This window comes from Temnothorax curvispinosus, unplaced genomic scaffold (assembly GCF_003070985.1).
Source record: "Temnothorax curvispinosus isolate PA1 unplaced genomic scaffold, ASM307098v1 QBEX01009552.1, whole genome shotgun sequence".
NCBI lineage: Eukaryota > Metazoa > Arthropoda > Insecta > Hymenoptera > Formicidae > Temnothorax > Temnothorax curvispinosus.
In genome coordinates, this window is record NW_020219332.1 from 284,642 (window position 1) to 300,914 (window position 16,273).

Below are 16,273 nucleotides of genomic sequence, written 5' to 3' on the forward strand. Positions count from 1 at the left end.
ACCCTCTAATCAGAGTCTGGCCAACTTGACAGTTCTGGCAAAATTCTGCGAGAGAGAAGAATATAAGAGAGAAAGAGGAAGCGATATACATTCATATCGCTTTCTCTTTCTATTTCTCTGCTTTTGCCAAGAAATGGCGAACCAATTAAAAGTTGCTACCGTATGGCTAGACTTTGATTAGAGGGACTTTAGTTTAAAACAATACTGATATTCCTTATCCACATACTTTTATTATATCTTTAGCAGTAATTGTTCGTTTAAGATAATGAAAAAAGCCATTTCTTTTTTACAAATATCATAATTTATTTTCGAATACTTAAGATTTACATTATGCTGATATTAAAATATCGCAATAAATACCACCACGCATCGGTATTCAAGCATTACACAAAATGAGCACTCTCGTTATTCGAGGACTGCACGAGTAGCTTGTTAGATATTTATAAATTAATAAGTAAAATATGGCTACTTCTCTGTTCTGCCATCGAGCAGAATAAGTTTTCTGTTTGAATGAAAATAACGTTTTATAAAAATCTATTTATAAATATTAAAAGCAACAAGCTGAATAAAATTTCTGCTGTTTGCAATTGTTGAATAACAGCTATTTTAAATATTTTAGGATGTTTTCTTTCGATGTTCAGCAATTTCTTTGTGGTTGAATGATTACGAAGCGATAAGATAATCCTCTTACTTTAAGTTATTTGATTACTGGCACGCGCTCGTCATTTCCTACGTAAACTTTCTGGTATTATTACGATAAAGATATTACAACAATAATACCATCCTACGAATCCACGAATTTCGGTCTGCGAATTCGTTGCAATTTAACATATAATACAACCGCGCTTATAGTCGCGACGAAGATTGTGCTCAACATAAGGAAGAAGGTCGTGTAAAATCCACTGTTACTCATGCAGACCTCTTTCGCTTTTATCATCGTTTCAACAGCCGTTTCCTCCATACTATCTAGGACCTGACTGGACGCTGTGCTCAAGTCATCTAACATGATTACTTTGAAACGCCGCCCAACACGAACCGGATCTGATAACAGAACCGAATTCGTCCAGTTGCTCGAAGGTGGTGCATATGTTACCGATCGACGACGTCTTCCTGGCTCGATTTGCTAAAACAAATTGTTTTAAATATAATACATAAACTGTATAGAAAAATGAAAATTTTTTTAATATGATTTATTGCATAAAATAAGCAATTATTAAAAATGTTTTATGAAATTTTGTATGAAAAAATGTTTTGAACTGTTATACGAAATGGGTGATTTTAGAGTATGTCATGCAAATGCTATTTATTGATTTCAGCGGAAGAGACAGGAGACAGACAATTTAACGAATACAACATATAACATATTTGAATTCATTTTTGTGTCTTACTTGATTTGCTTCCGGACAAGGTTCGCAATTAGTTTTACATAGCTCGATGTTGCATTCGATGTACAAATCCATAACATCGGGGAATTTAAAGGCTTGGAAGAACGCATAACCGATAATAGAAGCGCCTGTATTGCCGGTGTCCTTAGTCTTTTGGAAAGCACCGAACAGCTTCGGTTTCAAAATGCAGCCTCTTTCGTCGGTGAGCTGCAGCATGTTGGTCGAGGCTTCGTCTCGCGCCAAACAGTCGCGTACCTTAAAAATAATTACAACTGTTTGCTTAATTTATATTTTTTATTTGCAATTAAATCTAGATGAAATTTTGTTGTCTTAAAAATAAAATTAGAACACGTTGATGAATAATTATTAGCTTGCAATTATTCTTTGCGTATTCGTGACATTTAATTATATATGTTTATTTTTCTCTTTGTTGGAACAGGTAATTCTATTATATAAATTATCATTATACGTTTGGGATAGTTTTCAATGCGCACCTGAAGATCGAAACCAGGATCGCCCTCCACGGAGACTACTAAGGTCATTGTTTCTCCGATCTTTACGAGTCCATCGGCTGCGGGTGCGAAAGGTCCTTTGCCGATTTGAATATCCAGTTTAGCTGTCGCAGTATCGCCACTAAAGGTAACGATCTCCTGGTTCAACATATCTACTGAGAGATTCACCGTTAGGGCCTTATTGATGTTCCCTTCCCAGAGGCATCGTACTCTTCGAACTGTATCCCAGACTTCTTGTATACCCGGTTCATTCTTTAGCAATAAGAATTTTTTATTTCAAAGTCTAATAGTTATCTTCAATCACGTAATTTTTTTGCGAGTTAAATCTAATAAATAAAATCCGAAGATAAGATAGAAAGTCAAGCTAGTAAATTTAGTTAGTTCGACACCGACTTGTAATACGAGGACGTTTTCCAAATACGCTTGACCAGCTTCACCCTCGAAATCGTTGATGAACTGAGTTCCGCAGGTATCTAGATTCACGGTGAAAGAATACATCGTCGAGCCAGAATTTTGTTTTACGTAGGTACATTCCGGGTTCATATAAAATCCCTGAAATTGGATAAAATCGAAACATTATTATCGGTCATTATTTTTAGTGTTAGAAAGCGTTTTGGTACTTACCTTAGAATAAATAACACCGTCGAAAGCTCGATTGAATTCGATATTGATTGTCATCATGTCCTTACTGCATTCGACGTCAAGATTATGGATATGCGGGGGATGATTGAGATCGTCATCAACGGTCTCTGGAAAATAAAATTGCAAATTATTTGCTCATGCGTTTTGTATTTATATTATACTGACTGTAGTTAAAAAATATATACCTCCAGTTTCAGTTTCAGAAGTTCCAGGAGTTTCAGGAGTTCCAGGAGTTCCAGGAGTTTCAGGAGTTCCAGGAATTCCAGGAGTTCCAGGACCTCCTCCTGGAACTCCTGGAGTACCTACATTAGTGCCTGCGTCAACTTCACCTGGTGTAGTAAAGGGAGGGGATGGTCTTCCGGGAGTTGAATATCCACCCGTCGAAGTAGATCCCCCGGTCGGACTGGGATAGCCTCTTGTCGGGGGTGGTCCTGAGGGTCCTAAGGAACAGCCAAATGCTATAAATCTGGTAACTTTCGGTTTATTTGATGTACAAAGTTCATTTTTGATGCTGCATTACTTAATACTATATTTAGAATTTTTTTCCAGAGTATTCTTGTACATTTGAATGCGTGAATTCTATACCGGTACGTCCATCTATAAAGAAGAGAGGCTTACCGATGGAAGGAGGCGGTCGTGGACTGGTCGACGGGTAAGACGGCGGCTGCGGCGGAAGGTAAGTGGACGACGTTTCCGGGGGATTCAGTGGCGGAAAGGCCGACGAACCCGCGTTAGTGTACGAGGGCTGACTCGGTCGAGGGCTGTAGGACGAGGAGCCTCTGAAGCCTTGCGGCACGTATGTCGATGAGGGTTGTTGGCTTGGTCTCGGTGTAGAAAATGGCGTGGAAGGTTGCCCGGATGAGTAACCGATAATCGGCGGAGTGTAGACCGACGACGGCCGTTGAGGAGTGTAACCCGTTACATCGTTTTGTTGAGGAGCTGGCTGGAAGGGTCGCGGTTTTTCGGGCGGTCGTTGGGTGCTGAAGGGCGGCAAGTACGCATTTGAATCTGATTGCTGGCGAACTGTAAAAATACGTGGGCTTGTCGAGAGTGAGAATCTACTGTAATAGTTTCGATGAACATAACGATGGCATCAATGAAAAGTATTCTAAAAGACTGCGAAACCAACTTCTTAAACGACACACAATAGATTTCTTTCTACTTAATTAATTATTTATTTACCATTTACAAAATCTAAATAAGTAAGGTATTACATAAATTAAGAGAACTACATTATAATTATTATACTGTTTGAAGCTTACAATTGATAAAATAGGATTGGAAAGCGATTGCCATAAAAATTAAAAATATATATATACTTATAGTAGTTTTCATTGAAGCTATCAATAACCGAAGTCTGTGAACATCTTTTAGTTTATACGCATTCGTTAGTCTCTTTTGAATGTTAATTATGAAAAACAAGAAGCTAAAGAAAAGTGCATGTTCTAAGGAGTTAATTAAGAGTGCATTGATTTAATAGTGGTTCGTAAGAGAAAACGATATATTGCAGGTCGGAACAAGCGTGCATTAAAGCCAATCCCAGCGTCGAACATTACTTCCGTGATGTCTAGGTTTCACGTTAAAATGATTGATTAGTAGCGCGGCAAGTTATGGATTAGTAATTTTGTGCGTCTAAATCGGTGCGGCGGTATCGGCTGCGCATAGTTGCAGCTTTCTTTTGCGCAATATATATCCGTGGTACTAGCGTCCATCTCTGACCATCAGCGGCACTGAACTGTCTATAAATCAGCGCGCAAAGTTAGACAGCTAAATTCGATTCATGAGAATAAAGAATACTCGTTAATTTGCGCGTACGCCGACGGGGACGGCTCCGTCATCGCGCCGTTTCCTGTCGACGACGACGACGACGAAACTCGGAAACCTACTTTTACGTGTGCCCTGCTGGTAGATGCCTTGAATCCACTCTAGGATATTTTGTGCCATCATGTCTGCCGGCGATACCGTGGCAGCAGCCCGTTGGACTCTCGAGCGTGCTAATGAATGTTAAACCAGTTCGTTTGTGATCAAATTCATATTTATCACCACAACAACTTTAGCTCTCCTCTTTCTCCTTTGACGATCGCGCTTAAGGCGGACTCGTAGAATGCTCTCGCAATTTTTTTCTCTTACCGGGCTCCGCGTCCGCGGTTCTCACAAAGAGCGCGTGACCGCCGAAGTCTTGGCCGCACATCGCTGCATCCGAGAGAGCGACGACGAGAATCGCCGCGATGAGCCGCATCCTTGGCCTGTAAATTTTATTTCAGTTAATGACATGGCAGGATTCGCGTTCTTTCTTCACGTTGCTGTGTCAATACTCTCGATTTCGGGCGGAATTGCTTCAATAGAAATAATCGTGATCCGCGCGAAATCGCTTTCGATGCTGGGAAGGGTCAAGCGTCGTTGACTCGCAACTGAGAGAATACGAAGGTATATACCCAAGGATGATGAATCGTAGATGCGGCGGTCTCCCCGTCGAAAGTAGAAAGTGATCATTATGAAATCTATGACCATGATCGCAGCTTTTGACAGTTGACGTCACCGTGCGAGCGAGATGACTTATTGTGAGAAGAGGAACGGGAGAAGAGAGGAACGCGTGTGTGATTTCTCCTCAAGGTCTGGGTTTCCGTGTTCTGGGACGACGTACGTGAAAAACTGCGTTGTCGGTTATGAAAATCGCTGTTTACACGTTATATCTACGTGTTTAGACGCGCATTAGGTGTTTCTTCAAGGTCTCCACGTGCGTGCCGGAGCACGTGAGCTGCACAAAGAGCGACTACGTTAGCCCGACCGTATCCATCGCGAATTTCGAAAGTAGCATCGCCGAAGGATATATTACGGTGGTTTTCTAATTGGAACCGTAATTGCCGGTGAAATATACTCAAGGTTCCGAATCGCGGACGCGAAATGAAATTTATCCTTCTCGCAAGGATTAACGGCAAGGATTATTTCGGCAACGCGATGACTGTACAGAATAATTGTCCTGCCGCCAAGTTGCAGCTGGCTGGATGATCTCCAAGGTCCCAGAACATGGCGAAATTAATCGCCGTAGGGAAAAAAGTAAGAAACCGCAATTGTTTCAACAGAGCTTTAGCGGAAAATTTAGCGTGCGAGTAATGGCGCTCGTTCCTTAATCTCGGATCGCGATCGCTGAATATCTTTTAATTTGGAGCTGGGGTCGTTTCCATTATTGTTCGCTTCTTCTCACGTGCTGCGCCGTGTATGTTAGCGGCGTGTTTCGTCAGGCGGGATTACAAGCGGCATAATCGTGCCGTCTTGTCTCACATGTCTCATAATTCTAGATTACCTAGTTGGGATAATTTATGGTCATGTTCACGAGCACTTAATCTCGTGTTTTTGGTCATCCGGATGTTTCTTTTGTGTAGGTAACACAGCATTCTTTCATGGTGATCTTAATATTATAGCATTTGGGAACATTGTAATCCAGTTTTATGTACGAGTTTTGTTCGCATGTAAACAATCGCGTTTTTTTTATATGGTCTCCTATGAAACAAATAAAATATTTATTACAAATTAAAATTTGAGCAGAACCGCTCTTTCTCTCTCTCGATGCATAAATAAAATTCGTAATTTGATGTATGAATAAAATAGACAGTATTAACGATTATGATGTTATTAACATTTTAATATTTAATTCAATCAAACTCGCAATTATAACAGAAACAATAAATAAATTCCAATTCGTGCGATAATAATCCTTGTATGAAAATAATTACTGAAATACGATATAATTGCAGCCGTGATATTGTGCACATATTGTGATATTCAATCATCCGCACGACTTAACAGATAATTATTACTTGTTCGCATTACGAAATGCAGATTTCGCACGACTTCTCGGTTAAAGAACTTTTTCTTCAGGTGCGCCTAAATGAGTGTCATTATCTCGTTACACGAACTTGAAATCCAACGGTCATTCTCGGTTAATTCGATGCTGTACCAATGGGAGACACGGGAAAGCATCGTCTATCCTCGCGCGGATGCTTTCCATCGCCTTAGTTTTATGCCATGGATCCGCCAGTGAAACCGAATCGTGACGCGACCGCCTTCGGTTGCTACCCGCACTCGTACGATCTGATGCATCCGAGCGCCGATGCCGCGTCGGATCGGTGAGGTAAAAGATCGAGAAGTCAACAGTGGAATCGTGCTTGAGCAAGGTGAAAGGTGAAAGTCGCAACGCGCCGGCTAAGAGGACCGTACAGATACCGGCAGGCATGCTTGCTTTTACACGTGTTGAAACATATACGTACGCATTGAGAGATTTATCGCGGAATCTCTCTATCGTTCGATAAATTAGATAAATCAGTGAGTTTTTCCCCTTATACATTTATTCATTTAAGTTGATCGATAATGTTGCAGATTTTTTATTTTCTAGTATTTATTTTAGCTCCATATTCGTGATTGGCTAGATAGAAACATTCATTTCTCCGCGGAATTCTGATTAGTTCTGCTTCTTTGAATCTTTGATCTTCCGATCATACGTTTTTGACACGCGGATTTTATCTCATTCCGCAAACTTTTGAGCCGAAGAATCCTTGTAGCAACCGTGTATGTGAAGTTTTTCTCGAGTCTCACGATAGACACATTACGAAAATAAGTATATGCTGGGAAAGAAATTCTCGTTGTGATAATAGCAGGGGATTGGACTCGATTGCACAAGTCAGAGATTCCAATTAGGTTTAATCAAATAAAAATTACGAATACACACGTGGAGACTGTGATGGCAAGATAAACTCGTTAAGATAATCCGATTTAAAAAATGTGATTCCAGTGAGAAGAATTTAATCTCGTGGCGATAGTTCGAATTCTCGAGTATAAAAAAAAAGACAAAGTTAATTAACCTTTAACTATGTACACATTACACAATAATAAATTACATTACATTGTAAAATCTTAAGAAGATTTCTACTTTTAATACTTTTATATTAAAAAAAAAGAAAAATTATAATATATTAGTCATTATGTTTGCTACTTGTTTCTTTCTGCACAAAATTTAACTTTATTTGTTTCTCTATAAAAAAAAACAGTAAAATAAGTAGATGTCCCATCAGAGACTCCACATCTAGTTGAGGGTTAAGGTTGAACGTAAATTTTCATCGACAATTGCCGTACTTGTCTGAGAAAATTACATTTGTTAATTGCGTCTATTCAACGTAATCGCTACACGCGCAACATGTAATTGATACCTATGTCGATATCATTAAACTGCTGAGCGACGAACGGTTGATTGTTGTGGTTTCGTGACGCGTGCGCGTTGCGGAGGATTTATGCGCCAATTTCAGTTTTTCCATTCGTTTCTATAATTTGGCGAACGCAATATCACGCTGTGGTGTACACCGCCGCGCCGCGCCGGTACGATATTCTCGATCTAGTTGGGGTCCCCGTCACGTCGCAAATCAAATTAACGCGTCGCTACTAATTACGCGTTAATTAACACCCCGCCCTACCTCGCGCTCTCTTTTGGCGCTGCGTGGGGAAGGCGCATTCTTTCGAAATTCTCACCGACACCGTCGACGTATTGGGATATCATAATTTGTGCCTCAAAGAAACACAGCCGCCTTGATGTCTGCGTCTCCGCATCGTGCAATTGTCGTGCGAAATTCGTGTAGCTTTGCGCAGGCGGTCCGGCCGTAACGTTGTTGTTTGCGGTCGCGCGATTAGGCAAGTGTAGCATGCACTTGAGATGCTGCGGTTTTCGTCTCGCCACATCGCCGGCCGCTTCGTTGCCGATGTCGGCATTTTAATAACGAGGCGGGACAGCACTCGTTTATTATGGAGATTTCGTAACGAGCGGGACCGTGTCTCGCGCCGTGGAACTGAGCTACCCGAAGTTATTTTGATTTTAAATTTAATGTGTGTAGACTGCTTAGTTATCGGCAGGGATTATAACCGGAATCGAACGAATACTATTAATATATAAAAGTCCAATATAACATAGGATGTTAAAATTTTTTTATGTAGCTTTATACTTGGAGATAATTAATATTACATTATTCACTATAATTCACATTGTGTGGTTGTTGCATACACAACAGATGAATACGAAATTAAATTTTGTTATGATATAAAACGAAATTTTCTTTATATTAAAGTTCCAATATATTAGTATAGTCTAATATAATCTAATATATTAGTAATAATTATTTCCACAATGTTTTTGAAAAATTATTATCTGACCTACTTCTACTCGCGACATATCAATTTTAAAACTCGCTTCAAAAATCACATTTGATTTTTAATTAAATATTCTTTATATTATATACGTATATATACACGATATAATGAAGTTGATATTATCCAACGGTACTGTATTAACAGCAGGTGGTAGATGAAGCTATGGCGATGCGTCTTTCCGTGAAACGCGCAATATTTCAACGACGGCGAGCGCGAAATTATTCGTAGCATGTTAAATTAAATTCGATATCAAGCGGGGAACTGTTCGGATGCTAGACGTTAATGGCACGAATGGCTAATGACGAAACGATTTAAGTGTACAGGCAAGCGGTTTGTGGCCGGACTCAGATCTCGCGCAGTGAAAACTGTTACGTCCAATAGGTCTGGGTTACGGGGACATCGATTTCCTTATACACATCGGCGTACATACGCGCGAATGCCGCCTGCCGCTGAAACCGACCGTGTCGACCGACGTGAAAAATCACCGACGTCCGCGCGTGATTTCTACCGTACAATGTCAGCAGTCGACAATTCCAAATACGTAACTCCGTATAATGCGCGATAGTCAGAAAAAAATGGGTTTTCGTTCGGACGGCCACATTCGGCGACGGCAAGAGTCACGCGAGTGGAACTCCTTGGCCGTGTTAACCGACGAATCTTACATTTTCACCGTTTTTCCCCCGTCGTTTTTCACATTTTCTTTCGCCGAATGATTTACGCACTATCAGCCTCTTTCGGTCTCTCGCGTTTCGAAGAGGAATAGCCGTCCTAGAGAAAAAAGTTTACGATCGTCCGTCAAAGATTCGGCTGCGGATTCTGCGCCGGGCGATAATTTGTTGTTACGATATAATCGCGATTTTTTAAGTGACCGCAAAAACGTGCCCCCTGGGTACGCGCTTGGCTGGGAAAGCGTGAACTTTAGTGTTAAATTCCTGGGATGAGGCATGCGCGTTTTTCAAGCCCGTTCATTGACATTTAATATATTCTTTGCGCACATACGAGCACGGTTTAATCATCTCTTTCTCCTTCTTTCTCTCTCTACCATCTCCCCGTGCGGTCCCCTTCTTTTCTCCTTTTTTTGTCAAGCTCTTCACACACGTGTCTTTATTATTATCTAGTGCTGTAGAAAACGCATTTTAAGTACCGTGACTAGCGAAAGGATGTCAATACCGTAAAGATGTCGATACAAAATTACGATGCTATGAACATTGCGAGATGATTTTGACGATTCACTCTGTAGAAAACATTTTCAAATTTCTTGCTTAAAAAAAAAGAAATCTTAAAATATCTATAAAATTGATATCTGTATTATTTTGTAATAAAATAATTAATGATATATTTTGATGACATGTAAATTAGGACTCCACAAAGCTCTTCTTTTAATTTAAATGATGCATTTAGGTCAAAAATCTTTTGTTGGCAGTTGTATTTTTGAAGTAGGTCATCGATTTCTATGAAAACGAAATTATTTTCTTTCAGGGATGAACTTATTTCTCTGTAACATCGCGATCTGTTGAATTGTAGTTAGAATATTAAATTAGATACCATACGGTGCACGTCACATTAGAAAACGCATTGGGAAATATCTTCGTCATTATTTATTATTTCTCTCTCGAATCAATTCCGTACGACATCAAGAATTTTATTATAGAATTTATATAGCTCGTATTTCACAATTCTTTGTACTCCATTATGTTCCCGAATCGTGTTACTTAACACGGAGATAAACTGTCGGATGAATTTCTTTCTTCTTAGACGTAGTAATCTTGATTACAAATTCCATAATTATGAACATCATGTACTGAAAAATGGCGTCAATTTCAACTATTATTAATAATTACTATATTGATACAAGTAATAATGACATAACTCTTGATACTGGAGAGGTTAAAACCTCGTCATTCTTGCATCACTGCGTTTATATTTTTATTCAGATACGATAGAGCCTAAGCATGTCGCAAACTCTTCTTGTTCCTCCGTTCCTGCGTTTCGTAACGTCTAATCCGCGAAGATAAATGTCACGAGGCGTGTGCAAACGAAAACTTCAATAATCATTTTTTTCTTCCGTATCTCCGCGCGAAGTCAGCTTGTGCGGAAGACATGCGAAATAACTTTTACTATTGTACGAACGAGCGATATGATTTTATCTTGTTCCCACGTAGCGAATGGAAAATAAAATACGCTTGCTTTTGAACTTCAATATTATTTCCGGTGGTTTCGAGGTCTTCGTAAAAAGATACAGTAGCTAATAAGTGAATATTCGAATATTTGTCATTATCCGTAGTTTTTTATGTCGCGATGTTTTGTGATCTTTTTCAGAAGAGAAATGATATTTGTTGTGTAAATTTATTTTCAAAGTTTAACTTTACGTTAAAATTACTTAGCGCTTTGATTAGAATATTTAAAAAAAATAGAAGTGTTTATTGTAGGCATTGTAGCCAAAGGTGAAGATTCTACTGTTTGCTTTCCCATATTCGATGCGTTTGACAGTTTGTTGTCGAAGGTGCTTGAGGAACAAGAAGAGAGGAACTCCACGACATTTGCGTATCTACATGCGTGCAACAAGTGAGTCTCTGCACCATCATCGTGCGGTGCGTGCCGTGCTCGCACGTATATGTATACGTAGATATTCACACGTGTACTCACTTTCTTCGAGGATGCGGTGACCAAAACGAGCAATCATCATTTCTCACTCTCACTCTCGCACAATGATTCTCACACTCGCTACTCTTTTCTCCTTCAACTGCAGTTTGCGGCTTTGACATCGTATATGTTCGAGGAAAGTACCGCCGCGACGAATAAACAATTTCATTTAAAAAAATATCCGTTTACGTCAGAGATCTTGATCTCTCCTAACGAAATCTACGAATAATCTTTAAAAGTGCAAGCGTGCGAGCACCGCTTATGAAAGATACTGTTAATATTAGTGTCAGATTTGTTGGATAAGAAACACGGAATGACTCGCAAACATCTCGGTTTATTACTTAACATTTATAATGCTGTCTGCTGTAAAGTTAACAAATACGCTTTGACTTATATTTTAACATATTATGAACATGAAAATAATTTGACAATAGGTGCTTTCCATTTACATCAAAACTCGGATAATTCTCACTTGTGACGTCGTTCTATCCTTTTTGGCAATTAATGAATAATAAAGACAGAATGACATCACAAGTGAGGATTATCTGAGTTTTGATGTAAATGGAAAGCAACTAATATACTCTAAAAATACGATAAATGTGTTGTGTTTACGAAAAAGAGTAATAAATCAGGAATGTTCAAGATTTCTTTAAACACCGAGTATAAAATAATTTATAAATTAGTGTGAGTTTTTTTCTTCAACGTGTATATGTATGTATGCGTTATTTTTAATAAGTATGTTGAGGACTCACCTGTAAGTGAAATCCTTTCCGTGGAAAATTATTGCCGCAAGGCTGAAGTCGATCTTCCTTCACGATTCGGCCGGAAGATTTGCGTTGTGCGCGCGCTTATGAGAAAGGTGAGAGTGAATAGCTGGGAGCATCTTCATTCAAGCTTTATATAGGTATTGTACCCCCTTACCTAGGTAGACTCTGTAGAAAGAGCGTGCCATCTCTCTTACCGTGTCTGCTGTAATTTTATCATCAGTGAGATGAAAAAAATACCTGTTGACGAAATTGCATTAGGCAAAATTATTTCATGTTTGAAGTTCCGCCAAAATTTAAGCGGAACTACCCATTTCAATCATTAAATTAGTCACAAAAATGATTTTTCTATCTATATTGCTATGATGACAAAAATATGTAAAAATATTTCAATTTTATAACGATAAAGAAGTTAGTTTTTAACAGTAAACCAGACATTCTAAAGGGGATGAAAAAGATAAAGATAAGATAAGAGAGTATATCAGTACTTAATTCATTTATAGTTTAATCCGTTCAAGATAATAATATTAAAACTTTTCATCGCGAGGTAAATGTAATTTGGGGAATCAATAAAAGGCCAAGAATATTCCCTTCCGTATAAAAATAGTTCCGCGTATTCCACATCTTCCAAAAGTGTTTGAGTGCTCCACGAAATAAACGAAAATCGATGAACAACTGTTAAGTGATTTATCTGCCCGGTATTATCGGCGGTCCAACATCATTTCATGAGATTTGTGTTGAGGAAAGTCCGCTTTACCAGTCACGTTCGGGAATAATGACGATAATATATGAATTTCTATGTCCAGGATATTCGTCACCCTTACAAGGAGACAAGACGGAGTCGCGATCTCTTCCGGGTACCCATAATCTCTAATTTAGCGAACCTATATTTTCGCGCGAGTGAAATATGATATGCCTTCTCTTGCTGCGGAGAAAATGAATTTTCCAGACGAGACCTAATTCGTTCGTCCTGAATTCATTTATGATTCACACGGCAGATGGATCATATAACGATTCTTACGCAATTGTGCCTTGAAACTTTTTCTATGGTATATTCTATGGTAATCACATAGCAGCCGTGTTATTTGAATTAATGAGGTAATAAAGAATGAACTGTACACCTTATGCGCTTGATACGATGAACGTCATTCTAAGATTCTTTTGATACATGCCAAACAAAACGCGTGAGAATTTTGAACGATTTAGTATAATGTAATCAATTTTAATTTATTGTTACTTTTCCTTTGCTTAATATAATATTAAAATATGTTAAAGTTGACTAAAATAATATGTGTTAACATAGCTTTTAGTATTTCTTTTTCTGGCTTTCTCCAGAGATCGAGTTATAAAACGACGTAGGATTACAGATTGATTGAGTTAACGTTAAGTGATATTACGAGAATCGGCCCTGTGTCATTTGCGAATCACGTTTACATCCCATGTATGGGATTGATGGAGATTAGAACCGTGACAAATTTTAAAGTTTTATTGACCTTTAACCAGGAGAGAATAGAGGCTTTATAAAAGAGAAAGCCGATGCAGAGGAACAATACAGACGAAAATATATTTATAGCCATGCCAATTTCGATGTCGGACAAAGTATTTTTGCGCGTTAGCTGCCGATTAAATTTTGTCAAGTTTATTTTATTATGCAGTGGCGAAAAAAATCGCCTCTCTGGTGCCGTGAAAAATTTAACAGCCGAATATCACGGTATCACGCTATCATGTCGCGTTAAATATTCAACGCGTTTCCACGCGAATACCTCCGATCGCGCTTGCAAGGGTGATGAACGCGACCGTGAGTGCATCGCTGCATCTGTGTGCTGCAACTGCCCATCATACGTCGTTAGTTGTCATTAGCGCTTCGGCGCATTTCGCGAGAGCATTTCGGAGATGAATATCATTTGGTCTCCACCGCATGCGTATATGCAACAATTTCGCGAAATGTGACAAAGTGCGTTGATCGGATGCTGCGCTTGGCGCGCTGCAAACCTTCTCAACCGTCGCGGCTTTATATCGATACGTCACGACGGTTTTGCGCGAGAAACGCGTGCGCGCGTTACTAAAGTTCGCGCACTGTTACGTCGGGTTCGGGAAAAAGTTTACGGCGTGGTTTAGAATTTTCTCCGTGGCCTGCGGTGTGATTAGCGGTTGGGCAACGCGCATCGCCGCCAGGAACTGGACGTACGAGAGGGAACGTTTCGTACTTATTGGCGCGTCTGGAATCGCGGCCGCTGCATGCGTTTTCCGGAATTCGCATCGGGCTCGTAACCCCCGTCGTCGCGTCGTTTCAACCGGCGCGCTCAATAAATTTAACGAGATAATCTAGGGTTACTTGCGGGTTCACGCTTCATGAGCTTCATTCTCCTGCCGCGCAACGAATGCAAGGCCGCGGCGTTCTGTTTGGAAATTAAGTTACACGCATGGATAAATTAAATTGCACACACGTTAGGTTTTTTCGGAATAATGATATTTTTATTTCAGCAATATTTTATCCCCTTCGAGACAGTTCCCCGCTGCTGGTCTGAAGATGCAACAGTATCCGTTATCGTATAATCGACGAATTACCGGTGCCTATATAATTATACCTCATTACCATAACTCTCCCAAGCATCCCCGTTACGTCAAATAATAAAACCATCACGTGCCCTGGCACCAATTACCTCCATACACGCAGAACTGCGGAGAAAAAATTGTCGGTGAGGCTCGCGCGCTATTATACCTTAAATGTACGATTTAAAGATGGCATGAAGGAAAGAAATATGCGTCTTACGTATATACGTAATAGGAGATAATAAAATCTAGTATAGAAAATATATAAAAAAGATTTATATGGGAAAAATGTATATATACATGTATTATATATGTAGCTAAATGTCTGGAAATATGTTTGAAATATATATTATATTGAATCTTGCTTTTTATGTGATTTATAAAAGTAAATGCAAAAAATGCATATGTCATTTGCCAATTAATTATAACAAAATTTAAAAAAAAGTTGGAAAAAGATATTTTTTCTGTAATACATAAATACATATATTTTCCTTATATAAGGTTTACTGTTGTTCGTGACACGGATATTAAACAGGTGCATTTAGCATTAAATTGTGGCGAACCGCACAGATCAATAACACGACATGGCAAACAAATTCAATTTATTATAATTTGTAATGTACAATATTTATTACGTGACACCCAGATGTACAGAATGTTTATTCGAGATCGAGACAATAACAATTATTATTAATTTACAATAATAACATTAGGATCATCTTGCAGAGTATATATTTATATTTTATACATGCAGAGTCGCAGAAATACGGATCGATCGAACGGAATCGGTTCAGGACCGTCGCTTTCCGCGCTATTCCGTGTCTGCGATCGCGATCGCCTCCGCCGCACATGCGGATTTTACGGTTCTCACGTACGGTTCTCACACACCAAAGTGCGCGCGGAATTGTAAGATAAAAGCATTAGCTTGCCCATTACACAGCCGGGACGTTTACACAATCCGGTTGGATCGCCGTATGTCCCGCGGTGCGTGTCGAAACGCACGACGGTCGCGCGGCGTCATATCGGCACCGCGTGATAACCACTTGTCATCAATCACGTCGCATCACGTTCGTCACAGGGCCCTGCATGCACACGGTGTCCCTGTCACAGCCGAACTCTCGCCGCCGGCGAGATTGGATCTCGCTTGCGCGCCTCCGTTTCTCGATCCTTGCCCGAGATTATTAATTACCGACGCTGCCGTGCCTAAACTGCTATCAATTGCGCGGCGGCACTCCGGACAAGTTTCAAGATAATCATCAAGTTCTAACAAGCACTTAATATCCGATCGCTTCCGGTCTAATTTTCCGACATCCGGCACGGGCCGGAGCAAATATGGAACGCTGGAATGTACTAAGCGCGAAAATTATTTCTGGCTACCTGCAAACGCGCGAAATGCTCTCCAACCGACTGATGAGTAGATAAGAGAAGAAAGCGCTTCTATCTCCGCGATATATTCTATCTCATTGAATTCTATTTATTTAAACTAATCATGTACTTTGCACGTTTGTACTATGTTGTAAGTGAATACAATTGGAGAGCGTGCCGTTATCGCATTGCGGTAATTCCGCTCGTCGGTTAGCTT

General features: G+C 39.7%; 1 protein-coding gene across 1 annotated transcript; it reads right to left on the minus strand.

Annotated features, from left to right (window-relative positions):
* Positions 1-344: 344 nt before the first annotated feature.
* LOC112459141 lies at positions 345-12,138 on the minus strand. Its single transcript, XM_025023123.1, has 10 exons — positions 12,127-12,138; positions 4,670-4,785; positions 4,426-4,533; positions 3,158-3,562; positions 2,725-2,979; positions 2,522-2,646; positions 2,291-2,449; positions 1,880-2,149; positions 1,389-1,640; positions 345-1,123 (listed from the first exon to the last, which is right to left on the minus strand). The coding sequence occupies exons 2-10, from the start codon at positions 4,776-4,778 to the stop codon at positions 785-787; spliced, it is 2,022 nt and encodes a 673-aa protein (XP_024878891.1). The 5' UTR covers positions 4,779-4,785; positions 12,127-12,138; the 3' UTR covers positions 345-784.
* Positions 12,139-16,273: the final 4,135 nt, after the last annotated feature.

Bases quoted from the DNA above. Each gene is read 5' to 3' on its own strand.
- LOC112459141 (XM_025023123.1), bottom strand. From the start codon at position 4,778: ATGCGGCTCATCGCGGCGATTCTCGTCGTCGCTCTCTCGGATGCAGCG. The intron at 3,563-4,425 runs GTAGGTTTCCGA...GTATTTTTACAG, and splicing joins CCAGCAGGGCACACGTAAAA to TTCGCCAGCAATCAGATTCA. The intron at 1,641-1,879 runs GTGCGCATTGAA...ATTATTTTTAAG, and splicing joins ATCCTGGTTTCGATCTTCAG to GTACGCGACTGTTTGGCGCG.